The 13,414-nt window shown below is 50.6% G+C and overlaps 1 protein-coding gene across 2 annotated transcripts in view; it reads left to right on the top strand.

The window, feature by feature from the left end:
- The window catches only part of DTNBP1 (dystrobrevin binding protein 1), a 69,560-nt gene that overhangs the window by 43,120 nt on the left and 13,026 nt on the right, over positions 1-13,414 (top strand). The window contains exon 9 of one of the 2 annotated variants that reach the window (XM_006164603.3): positions 13,190-13,345. The exons of the other annotated variant lie outside the window; for it this stretch is intronic. Within the exon in view, the coding sequence (XP_006164665.1) occupies positions 13,190-13,345 (156 nt within the window). The remainder of the gene's footprint in view (positions 1-13,189; positions 13,346-13,414) is intronic. 2 annotated transcript variants of the gene reach the window in all.

Raw genomic sequence — 13,414 nt, 5'->3', positions numbered from 1 at the left:
ACTGCTGTGGCCGCTAGAGGCCAGGTCGGGGGTGGGGAGGCCGGAGGGTCTGACTGAGTGGAGCAGGACCAGGTGGACATCGCGGAGGACGTTTTCTGGGATCATGCAGGAGGTGGGCTGGAGAAGGGCAGGTCCGGAGTAAACAGTGAGTCGGGAAACTATGTGAAGGGTTTGAATGAAGGCAGTGGTAGAATGCAGACGGAACAGCTAAGCCGACCAGGCAGCGCGGAGACCACGCGAGGAGGTTGTGCCTTCCCAGCTTGGCAGTCCGCTGCCCCACGCGGTCCCGCCATGCCACATCTTGTTTGTCCCTTTACCGTTTACATATTGCTATCCGGTGGTCTCAGAGCCATTTTTGAAAAGACCCTCTCCTCCCCTGTGGGATGGCCTCAGCACCTTTTGGGGAGACCCGTGACTGTAAACGTGAGAGCTGCCTCCTGGACGCCCAGTTCTGTCCCTCATTGCCATCGCCACGCCACCCCGATCACTGTGCTTCATGAGGGGGTTTCGAAATGGGCAAGTCTAAGCCCTCCAACTTCATCCCTTTTCCAAATTGGTTTGACTATTTAGGTCACTTCCATGGACATGAATAAATATTTCTACTCTCGTTGAGTGACTTCTGTCATGACGATGATAAATTTGAGGCATCTGGGAGAATGAGAGGTCTCAGTGCCCAGTGGGCCGTGAACCTCGGTGGAGAGACCCGAGCTGGCTCTGGAGTGGCCAGCGTACGACGGATGGAAGCCCTGTGTTCGGTGAAGTCGCCCGGGCAGAGCAGGCAGGCTGAGGGGCGATGGCACTGCTAGAACTCCAGGAAGAAGTCTAGGGAGCAGCAGAGTTATCAAGCAGGCAGACGAGAACGCATGGCTTAAACGCCCCGAGAGCGGTCCAGCACAGAGGTAGAGGCGAGGGTGCATGTCACTGAAAGGAGACCGTGGAGAAGCAGTGTCAGTCATACTGTCGCACGGGGCGAGCGGGAGGAGGGTCTTTCCACTCGGTAATTAGAGCTGCTTTCTCCTCTGAAAGGGGAGTTTCAGCAGCCTGGGTGTGCAGACCTGAGGCTGGGATGGAGAGCGGATGGCAGAGGGCTGGCCTGAGTGGACGTGCTCCCGAGCCTGGCACCTGACCCTTGCCACATTCTGAATGAACAATGGGGTAGATGGTGCTTCCAGACGCCAGCTAAGGGGAGGAAGGACAGGGGTACAGGAGAGAGGTCAAAGGGAGGGTTTTTTTTAATTTGGGGGAAACTTGAGCGTATTTGTATGAAATGGGGAAAGAGAGCTGTGGGGGGAGGGAGAGAGCGGGAGAGGGAGAGGGAGAGGCTGATTGATGAGGCCGGGGTCCAGAGGGGTCCAGAGGGAGTGGGATTTAGCGCACACTGCTGGAAACAGGAAGAAAGCCCGTTGGCAGGTGTGTGTGTGCATTGGAATTGTGATGATTTAAGATGCTCGTTAAGAACATACAGCACGTTCCAAGCCACTGGTTAGAGTTGCTGAATTTGACGGAGACTACAGCTGCATTAAAAATAAGACAGGGGAAATTTAAAGAGGGCTCGTGTGTTCTGAAAGGAACTGTGTCTTCAATTTACATGTTATTACTTTCGGACAACAAGATTTCTCTCTCTTGGCACGTCAGTGATGCGCCTCTGTGCCTGGATGACAAATTCAGGGGGATCGAGTGTGTCTTCAGCCTCCCTCCCCCGTGTCGAGCTGCACTTGGTATGGTCCCAGCTGGGTGCATGCATCCTCACACCAGAGCCCCCGAGAGCTCGCGTTCTGCTCTGACAGAGGCAGTGGATTCTGATGTGCGTCTGCTTCAGCCATCAGCAGGGAGCTAAGAGGCTCCACAGGAAGCTAAGAGGCTCCACACAGTTTCTCTGGAAGCACCTGCTTCTGGCTTCAGCCTGGCTTCCTTTGTTCTGCATCCCAGAAGATGCACGTGAGGGCAGCCGCCTGGTAACCGGAGGTCTCACCGACCGGCGCCGAGCTCCGTGCACTTGCTGAGCCCTCACGTCCATGTCTGCTCCAGGACTCACGGAAAATAACCAGAGGGATCCCTGTAGGTGCAACTTTATTTTGTTTCTCTTTCACTGCTTTGCTTTAAAATGTTTACCTCCACGCTTGGGTACATGGTTGTATTTGCATGGTATGCAGTTGATCTATTATTAACGAGCAGAAATTCAATTTCAACCTGATTTGAACCTGCACCCAGTACATTCTAACAAAGGCATTATTAGTTCCTTTAGCGTACCAACAAGTAGTGATTACTAAATTAATAGCTAAACCCAACAAGTAAAAGAATTTGCATGAGAATCTAAGACTTGTGCTCTCATAATGTATGTCTTCTCATCCATCAGGTGAAATTCACCAGGTGGATATTTTTATGGAGCAGCATTTATATTAAAAGATAAATAATAAAATATCAGGAAAATAATGCCAGCTATTTGAATAATGAGGCCAGTTCTAAGGAGCGGCTCCATAAAACCAATTTAGCCATCCTGGGTGTTAGTCTTTTCATTTTCCAAGAAGATGTCAATTGAGTTAAATTTGTGAACCATGTCCAAAGGCACTATAAAGTCAAAATTCATCCCATGCTACCATTAATATATACGTACCATTAATACATACATTAATCTAAAATGACTGATTTTTAAAATGGGCTTTGAAAATGTCATAATGCTTCATACAAGTTTAAAAAATGTATATTTTCATAATTTTATGAAACTTCAGTATCTCTGTATCACCTGTTGGCCAAAAGCCATGTTCTTAATAATATCTATATGTGACATTTCTATATAAACCATATGCACTGAACCTATTCAATGTAATGCCAAAAAAAAAAATTAAGCCTTAATTGTGGATTTTTTGGTTGCGTAATTTATTATTCTATCCATGGAGCTAATTGAAGAATCATTTTTAATTGTTACCATATTTTTATCATGCCCCAAGGCAGTGTGTGCTGTATATATCGTGCCCTATCAGGTAGAAGGGCGCTTGTTTTTAAATAGAAGATATAAAGGAGGTCTGAGTTGCCCCTGCTCTCTTGCTCTGTCACGGTTCCTGTTTCTGAGATTACAAATTCAAGTAAGGTACATCGGACTGGAATGAAAAGTTCCTTCTTCTCCTTCCTCTCTCATGTCCGTCCTTTCTGGTGAAGCCCTTCAGGCTCTCCAAGCTTGGTCTTACTAACTGAAGTAGAACGACAGCTCAGGCATTGATTGTAACGCTGGAGCACTAACGGACTGAGGTTTTAACTAGAGGTATTATCACATCCGTGTTCATTATTAGTGTTTGGGAAGAAGCCGATGAGAACGGAGGAAGTGAGAGCGTTCGTGTTCGTCTTCGAAGGGTTTATTTCCAGGGGATGTGTAATTAACAGTGTGCTTTCTCTTTTGTCATTAGCTTAGCACAGTGGCTCCAGAGATTTGAATATGGTCATTCTGGTGCAACGTTTCAATATTTCAAGTCCTCACCTAAGGAACTTCTCCCTGAGAATCTCGATTTGCTGGTGAATACCGACGAGATTCTTAAGTGCTGGTTTGTCTTGTTTTCAATATTTGTTTTGAAAAAGCTGGTTTCCATCGATCTAACAGTGTTTAGATAAAGTTAGTATCTGTGTCCTGTAGTCCGGAGATGTCTACATCCTGTCTGCTCATTTCAGCTCTAAGACGGTGGTTGTCTCTAAGCCGTCACCACGGCTTGACCCGGAGCTCTCTAAGACGATGTCTGTCTCGGAAGGGAACTGGCGCTCGAATCGCGTGTTTAGGTGTTACACGACATCGAATGGGGCCCTGAGGTCAGGTGGTGATGCTCGTGCGGCATTCTGTGCCTTCTCATAATGATTACCTACCGCGGTTCCATGGTCAGTGATTACAGCAACAGTGTTTTAGAAGTGGATCGAGACGACTTTTCGTTGTATGTAGATTTGATATCATGAATAAGTGCAGCTATTCTGGTTCATTACCTTTTTGCTGGAACATGGTATAAACTTGACAGCAGAAATTACACCTTTCAAAAACGAAATTCTAGTACCACAGAAGGGAGAGTTCTATGAAGACTCCACATGTCAGACTCAAAAAAGGCTTTCTCTGTTGAATTCATACGGAGCTTCATCAGTTCGTCAGGGCCTTTTGGAAGTCTGTGCTGAGAGAGAACCTGTTGGATCTTACAGCTCTGTGCCTGGTAGAGTTTGCACCTTTGCAGGAGACGGGCCATTGCCTGCTGGTTTTTATAGACCTCCAGGGCAAGGGCCAAGTGGCCAGCTGGGTTGGGAAATGCTCAGTCCTACTTACATACTCATCCGGCTTTCCCTGCAGAGAGATGCTCAGACCAGAAATGAAATTTGATTAACTTGATTATATTTCAGGGATTAAGCAGCGCCTACTCTCAGATAGGGGAACTAACTACAGAAACGTTGGGACAGTACTGAGCTGTTTCACTTTCCTAGTTCTCTTCAGAATTATTTAAAGCACGTGTGTTCTACAACAGAGATCAGTTTAGGAACTTTCTAATGACTCCTCGAGTCTCTTGTTCCAAGTTTGAAGGCTTATGAGGTCAACACGGGAGTGGTGGTGTTGGACAGCCGGAGACGTACAGGGAGCAGATGACTCATCAGATTTTGTGATGCTTAGTTTTTAATCAGAAATGAAACTATTAATGAAACAACTGTCACCCTAATTTCAGTGATGTGCTCTAAAATAATATTTGAATTGGGGGAGCTTCCTATCGGAATATTTTTTTTTTATTTAGTAAAATTAACGTGTACAGACTGTCAGTCATGTCGGTAGAGGCATGTGAGTACAATCCCTGTAGTTGTACTGCGAGTGTAGACCAGATAACAGCAGGAAGCCACACACACTGAGTATTCACAGCCAGCGGCCATGTGCCTTGGATTGAGCCGACAGCCATGATACTGTGTGTGAACTCCAGAGTCCGTCCGGGCTGACACACGTCACCATGGAAGGGCACCCCGTGTGTCACCATGGCTGTGGACTTGTGTACCTCTGTCTTGTGGACACCCCAGGAAGAGTGGTGAGAGCGAACAGAGCCGGGAAGGAGAGTTCTTCCCGGATCAGTGATCGACAGCCTTTGAAGAGATTAGCATGAGGTTTCGTGTGACAAGTACATGCTTTTTCAGTCTTCTGATTTAGATTGACAGCCCTTTGATTAAATTTGAAACATGAAGTCTTTGATCAAGTAGGCAGTTTAAAGAATTATGCTTTATCTCCCATTTTTGTTATAGAAGTTTTCAAACATGTACAAAAACAGAATGTAGTGGGACTGGCAGTTAGCGTAATGGCTGTGTCGCTGGGCTCCCACATAGTCAGCTTAAACTCACGCCGGGCGCGTGTGCATGCGTGCGTGCCCAAGATCCCGAGAGGAGAATGGAGGAGAAGGGATTGCGGCGTGGCCATCCCCCCTGGGGGGTGATTTCTCGCTTTCTGGCAAGCGCATGCGCCCTATAGCAAAAACCTCTCTAAAAAAAGAAGAAAGAAAGAAAAAAAAAACCATAATGTAGTGAACCTCCTTGTCCTCTCACCCAGCTTCCAAAGTCCACCTGTGGCCACGGCGCATCCTCTCTGTCCATCTGCACCCTCCCTCCCTTCATTACTCGTTTCTTCAAGCTTCCAGGCCTAGGACCGAAACACACAGTCGGCCCTCTGGGAGCCAGCAGCTCATCCACTGCGCCACTGGCTAGCCCCTCAGCTCATTAGTTTTATTTACTTATTTAGTTTGCTGTAGGGTGTGTGTACTCACCACAGACTGAGAGAGAGACAGACAGACAGAGACAGAGAGAAGGAAAGTAAGAAATCATCCCCCAGGGAAGACAACCATGCTACAATCCCTTCTCTTCCATTCTCTTCTCAGGTTCTTGGGTACACATACCCACCATAAGTTTCAAGCTGCCAGATCCAGGATTTGAACTGAGGTTGACCGTGTGGGAGTACAGCATCTTAACCAGCATGCCACTGCCAGACCCCACACCTCATTATTTTAAAGCAAGCTCCATGCATCATGCCATTTCTTCTGTGAATCTCAATATGTGATTCTGAAAAATAAGACTTTATTTTTTTTTTTTGTAGAGGTTTTTTGCTATAGGGCACATGCACTTGCCAGACAGACAGAGAGAGACAGAGAGATAGAAAGCGAGAAATCCCCCCCCAGGGGGGATGGCCACACCGCAATCTCTTCTCCTTCATTCTCCTCTTGGGATCTTGGGCACACACGCACATGCACTCGGCATGAGTTTAAGCCGCCGGGTCCGGGACTCGAACCACGGTCGACTTCATGGGAGTCCAGCGACATAGCCATTACGCTAACTGCTGGTCTTGAAAAATAAGACTATTTTAACATAATCACAGTATCATTATCATTCCCAAAAATAATATATTGATTAATGTAATTTCTTAGTACTGGTAAGATAGAAAGATATTCTAAGGTTAGATGTATTACATCAATGAGTGAACTATTGATAGATATGAAACCATATTTTTTTAAGAATGAGTTATTTAATTTTATTTGTTATTATTATTATTATTTAATTTTGACCAGAGAGAGACCAAGAAAGGGAAAGTGAGAACGCAAGCCGCCAGGTCCAGGACTTAAACCGTGGTCAGCTATGTGGGAGTCCTGTGCCTTAACCACTGTGCCACCTGCTGGCCCTCAAACCACAAACCATATATTTCTAATGGTCTAGTTCAGTCATTTCTAGAATGTGGTTTTGCATTACTCTTCATTTTTATATTGTCTGGTATTCACTCAGTTAACAAAATGCCTTAGCCTGTATCCAAATGTTAATTTATCAAAGACTCTTACCCCCTTTAAGTAAAAATGTACAGAGAGCTGTGAAGGAGGTTGGTTTACACTCACAGTCCCAGGAAGAGCAGTGACAGCTGTAGGTGGTCTCTGCCGTGGGGGTGGGAGGGTGCGGGTCTTCTCTTTAGCTCTTGGAAGAGTCATGACCGACACTCGTATGACCAGACAGGCTAGTGAGAGAAGCAGTCACATTTGTTAAATCAAAGCGAGACACCGAAGCCTTCCGCGATGAAGACCCGAAGACCCTGGGAACACTGTGTTTTTAAGCATAGGCTCAGTGAAGGGAGGACAGCCACGTTGGAATGTAGAGGACCAAGGCCTCAGATGGAGGGAAACCCAGCGAGACCCATCTCAGACTCTTCTTGGCCTCTGAGTGGTGTTCCTTCCTCTGGGTTGGGCCAGACCCCTGAACAGGGGTCTGGGGAGAAGAGTGATGTTTCTAGATGTCGCGGCTTTGGGGAGGTTTCTGGCTTCTGTGCCCAGCCTTGGGGAAGAGGCGTTCTGGTTCTCAGGACTCACTTCGAGCAGAACAGATGGGAGACAGGAGGCTGGAGGTCAGAAGGACCTTCTGTTGCTGAGGCCTTTCCAGTTCCTTGCAGCTCAGAGTGTTGGCATGCCAGGAGCCATCCCTTGGCGTGCCGTGTTCTGAGCCCCAACACTCCACAGACAGACTCGGCGTGTTTATAGATCTGCTAGGGAAGAATGAACGTTAATGTTTTACCTGCCAGCGTGCTCCTTTGTTTAGAAGGTAGAGTTTTGGTCCTTGGGCAGAAAAGTGACAGCGAGGCAGGTGCGGAAGTAGGGCATCTTGTGGCAGTTCACGTCGTCCTCACTCAGCTCACAAATAGTGCCAGGTGCCGCTCCTCGTCCTCCTTTTGTTCTTGGACAGCAGCGTTAGGCCATGAGCAGGGCTAGTTCTACTGTTGTCATTTTTCAGAAGCTGGCCGTATATGCTGTACAGGAAGGCCAGCAGCATTCTGTTGGCTATTTCTTTCTCATTTTGCTATCGATGCATGCACTGGCTGCACCCCCAGGGGGATGGCCATGCCACATTCTCTTCTCCTCCATTCTCCTCTTGGAATTTTGGGCACGTATGCACACATGTCTGGTGTGCTTTTCAAGCCGCTGGGTCCAGGGCTCAGACTGCACAGTCGGCCACATGGAGTCCAGCTGCTTTAACCACCACATCAGCTGGCTGGCCCCTATTTGCTATTTCAAGTGGCATTAACACTTCACTGTGAAATACAGCCAAATGCCTTTGTCCTTGTGTAACGAAAACGTGCACACCTTCAAAATACAGACATGCATGCCAGGCTTATCTTAAAAACCTCTCTCTACCTTAAATATGTGTTTAACCTCCTGGCAGCTGCGCTGAGCACTTGTCTTTGCTCATGGCCCCTCAGACATCTGGCCGGCCCCGTGCGTGCGTGTGGTGTGTCCTGGCACCTGGCCCTTCCATGTGGTCCCCACTCTGTGGCTGTTAGCTCCTGGGTCGGACTTGCTGAGGGTCACGTGTGCGCTGGCCCTGGCACCGTCAGGTGCACAAATGCGCCGCCTGTCCTCTGGGAACTCGGGCTAGTGGAGGGGAAGGGCAGGGGTGCGGCAGCACGGAACTCACAGCAGTCCTGCAGGGGGAGGGAGACCCACTGGCCCTGGCTGTGTCTGAGGGAGCAGTGAGGCCGAGACGTCATGGGGTGAGCACAGGCTCTGGGGAGGCTGTCGGGCGCCACATGTCTGGAGAGCCAGAGGGTGTCCTGGAATCGCTCCTTCAGACCCGGCCAGGGCACCATAAGGATTCTTCCTGGGTGCTGGTCTCCTTTCTGAGCCATTGGCTCAAGGGTCGGCCCTGTCCAGGCCAGCCTGGTGGGACACTGCTCAAGGGCATGGATGGGAAGCTCGGGTTCCCTTTTCATCCCACTGCAGGCCGGCAGGATGGCCTTTGCCAGTAGTGCCAGTGACCGGTGACCGGTGGGCTGAGGCGGGATGGAGCCCGAGGCTGCCAGAGCCGCAGGGCAGGACCCTGCCTGAAGGAAGAGCCAGGCAGGGCTGTGGCAGTGCCTGCAGTCCCAGCCAGGAGACTGAGGCAGGAGGGTCACGACTTGGCGAGACCCTGTTTTAGGAATGTTGTCTTTGCTGCCTGAAATGGAGGTGAGGAGCCAGGAGGAAAGGAGGCCGGGGGGCGCACAGCCTTGGACCAACATCTCAAATCAGGTGCACCTTCAACATCTCTCCCCTTTGTTTGCAGTCTGGTCCCTTGGCCAGGCATTGCGACCGTCCTGTGGCCTAAGAGCCCCAACCAGACCCCCTCCAGGGCTGTCCTGTCCCCCACCCCGCCACTCCTTTCTTCCGACCCTGCTCTCTATGCCTCTCTATGCTCTCTATGCACCATCCAGCAGTCCACCCTAGAAAGCACCAGGAAGAAGGCAGGCCTGGTGGTGGGTCTCTGAAGACCCCAACATTACATTTTCTCTGGGCCCCCAGATCCACTCCTCTGCTCGCTGAAAAGGGGGCTTGTTGAAAATTCAGAAAGTCTCACAAAAGCGGTGAGGAATGCAGAGCCCTCAGCAGGCCCCAGTGCTGCCTGATCCCGTCCCTGTCTGCCAGCCTGCCACCCTCCCTGGCTGCCGCCCGCCAAGCGCAGAGCCACCCTCAGCCCCGTCTCAGCAGTCAGCCCCTGGCCCTGCCCTGCAGGGAGGCGGGGACCAAGGGAGCCGTTCATGCTCACTCACTCAGTATAAATCACTTACTCATAAACCGTCAGCGGCTTATACTTGGTGATAACCCCCCATTTCTAAACTATTTCCTGGAAATAATGAGGTTTCCAACAGATCTGATCAGCCTTGCAGCATGCTGAGGCTTGACTGCCACTGAGCCTTTAGGAAGCGGAGAATTTCCAGATGGGAGCATGAGGGCATTTCCACACGAGGTCTCCACCCTAGACGCTCCTTGCGGTAAACATTGGGGTTGCAAACGCCCGCAGTCACCTTAGTGAGATGTGTGCCTATTGGGAACACGTGTAAAGTGCTGCTGAAGTCATCTCAGATTCTTGTCACGTATTTGCAGTCAGTTGCCCCCAAAATGCATCCGTTCTTAAAATCAGACCCATCGTCCTGGGTTGCAAGTTTTGGACCCGTTCATCTGAAATCAAAGCAGCTCAAGCAAGCCACCTCTGAAGTGGGGTGCCTGCAGTGTCCTTCCGTGATATGCAAAGCCTAAAGGAGGCTAAGGCCCAGCCTGTCCAGTTAGAGTTGCGAATCATTACTCCTACCCCAAGGTGAGGCCTTCCTGGAGGTGTGGGTTCCTGGCGCTCCCCTGGTGGGTGTGGGGAGCTGCAGGTGGGAGTGAGGTTCTCGTACCCTTAGGGCGGGGCCTTCTGGAAGCAGACGGAAAGTCAGGAGCTGGCCCCCAGGTGGTGTGGCCTGAGGTCATCCAGGGGCAGAGGCCCCTGCCCGAGAAGACTGGAGAGGATTCCTCTGTGTAACCTCATATCGGGACTTGGCAGGCTTTGAGATTCGGTAGTGTCGTTACACGCAGGCGTCCCTGGGAGATGGCACGCCTACATACAGTGAACCTTGGCTCTGAAGAGTTGAAATCCTCACGTCTTGTTACAGCTTTTCCGGAGAGCTGGTCATTCCGACAGCTAGCCGAGTATAAAGAAGACGCACCTTTGCCAGGGCAGGAAAACGGCTCTAAGAGGGGCCCCGGTCGCTGCAAGGGCCCGCAGGCCAGCTGCCCCAGCAGCCTTGGTGGGGCTAGGATATGTCAGGCCCCTTTAGAAAGAAGGAAGTCATTCTGTTCCTCATGGAAATGCCCAAAGTACAGACCCGCAGGTCTCGGAGGCCTGACGCAGTTGTGCGTGGGGTTATTTGTGTTCGCATTTTCTGATCTGACTGACAAGAAAGCAAAGGGCACTGAAGTTTATTTCCTGTTTTGATGGCCTGGGGTCACTGTTGGATGAGTTCACACTGGACAAATGGTCGCCTGTTCTGGCTGGATGAGATACAGAAATGGACGTTTTTAATAATCAGCAAGAACCTGAACGTCGTATCTTTAATGTTTCTTCTCTAGCCGTTCCAGAAGCAGTAATAGCGAAACCCAAGCTATAAGGCTTCAAGATTGTGTCCAATCTCTATCCAGCAGGGCTTTTTTGGTTTTTGTTTTCTTTTTAAAACTGTGCCTCGTGTTTAGATATGCTGATGTATATATATATATTTGGAGAGGTGTTTTTGGTTTTTGGTTTTTGGGTTTTTTTTGCTATAGGGCGTGTGCACTTGCCAGAAAGAGAGAGCGACAGAGAGACAGAAAGCAAGAAATCATTCCCCCTCAGGGGGGATGGCTACACCTCAATCCCTTCTCCTCCATTCTCCTCTCGGGATTTTGGACACGTACGCACATGTGCCTGGTGTGAGTTTAAGCCACCAGGCCCACAACTCGAACTGCGGTCGACTGCATCGGAGTCTAGCAACATAGCCATTACGCCAACTGCTGGTCCTAAAATCCATTGGCCAATACCATACGAAATTCAGGAAAATGTCAGACTTGGCTTAAAAAATTCTAGGACTTTGAGCCAATGTCTCAATATCTGTTTCTGGGCTCAAAGCTTCTGGAATTTTTTAAGCTTTTACAAAAACAAACAAAACAAAGCCTACAATGGCATAACTGGCAGAGTAGACTATGGGTTTTGTAGAGCATTTTTATACATTGTTTTCTGTAAAAAGTATCTTTGGCCAGGGTATCAGAAAATAGCAGGAGTTCGGCCACCTCTAAACCATGACTCCTCCATCCACAATGGCCGGTTGGCCCCTGCAGGAAGCCCAAGGCCAGCGGCTCCGTGCCACCTCCACCGCGGGCCGTCACAGGAGGTTTGAACAGGTCCGTCCCTCACGGCGCCTCTACCACAGAGGAGTGCTACTCTCACACTCAGGAATCTTATGCTTTTTGGTCTTAGTCATTCTTTTTTTTTTAGAGAGAGAATTTTTACTGTAGGGCCTGTGTGCTTACTGGAGAGAGAGAGAGAAAGCAAAACATCACTCCCTGGAGGGACGGCCACACCACAATCCCTTCTCCTCCATTTTCCTCTCAGAATTTTGGACATTCATGAGCACACGCCGGTCGTGAGCTTCAAGCCGCCAGGTCCAGAACTATAGTTGCCATGTGGGAGTCCAGGGCCTTAACCACTATGCCACTTATTGGTCCCCTTAGTCATTCTTTCACGCAATAAAATGACTAGGAAAAAGACCAAAAACAACAACAAAATACCTTTAGGTTTGGAGTTGTAGTTGGGCCTCACTTTCTTGAAATGTCACTGTCTACATCAGAAGGTCCTAAGTTCCTTAATGCAAATCAAACATCCTATAATTTGACTAAAAATAGACAGGATTTGGAATTCCCCACCGAGTCCCCATCGAGTGTAAGTGAAAATAGAATCTTAGCATTTAAGAACTAAAACCTGCTTTCAGCTTCGGCTCAGAGGTGGCCCAGGTGCAACTTTCTTTAGTTGTCCCGAATCTGGGTTCACCCGACACCAGCCGCCGTCAGCATGCCACCCAACTTGGACCTCCCCCAAGCTGCAAGTCAGTCCCTGACCAGTGTCGAGGTCGGTGCCATGTCTGCCCTGCCCCTGAGATCAGCCCCCGGGTCTGTCTCCAAAAGAGGTTGGTGATGACATAGGCAAGGCCACCAGTGACTGGAAGGGTCTGAGGATCCCGGGGAGAGACCGGCCACTCAGAATAGACAGGCCGGATCGAGGTGGCACCTTCTGCCCCGCTATAGGAGGGTCAGAGGACTGTGCGGCGGAGGGTGCGGCGCAGAGAGCATCGATTAGTCATGGCCAGTGGCGGGTTCCTAGCTCGGGGCTCCCGGGGGCAGCCTGAGACAGGGCCTCTGCCAGAGAGCTGGCCCCAGAAAGCAGCAGTGGGGGACAGCAGAGGAGGAAAAGCCAATGCGGGGCAGCCAGGAGTGCCACCGTGCCCAGCCCTCGGACACCTCTCAGAGCCCCCAGGTGCACCGCCTGCTCATCTCCTGCTTCAGAGTCACCTTAACTCCCCAGGACTCCTGGGCAGACTCTGGGCCTTCTGGGGTTTAGAGAACACTCTGACCAGAAAGGCGGAGAGAGGCACGGCCTCGAGGCGGGCCCTGGTGGCCTGAGGATGACTCGGAACTGCGGTCCTTCTGCAGAGGTAGGCTGCGGGGCTGCGTGTGAGGCGCCGCGAGTGTCCATTGTTGAGCGGGACCTAGGTGGGACCTGCTCCCACGGCTGTGCTCCCACACGGAATCGGGCCAGTTGCCAGCCCCGTGTGGGTGGGACAGCATCAGCAGACGGAGGCACCGCGGGCTTGTCCAGCCCACCCAGGCCCTGCCGTCCTTCTCCACAGCTGAGCTGGATGCCGCGCACAGCCAGAAGGCCCTGGAGGTGGAGCAGGCCCAGCAGACCAAGCTGCGGGAGCGGCAGCGCTTCTTCGAGGAGGCCTTCCAGCAGGACATGGAGCAGTACCTGTCCACCGGCTACCTGCAGATCGCGGAGCGGCGAGGTGAGTGGGCACGGGCCGGGCTCCCGGGGACAGGACGGGGCAGGGCGGCGCAGGGGGACCCCGAGGGGC

The sequence above is a fragment of the Tupaia chinensis genome, unplaced genomic scaffold, assembly GCF_000334495.1.
Source record: "Tupaia chinensis unplaced genomic scaffold, TupChi_1.0 Scaffold143647_1, whole genome shotgun sequence".
NCBI classification, from domain to species: domain Eukaryota; kingdom Metazoa; phylum Chordata; class Mammalia; order Scandentia; family Tupaiidae; genus Tupaia; species Tupaia belangeri.
The sequence above is the reverse complement of the archived record's forward strand: the minus strand, read 5'-3'. Positions and strand labels throughout refer to the sequence as shown.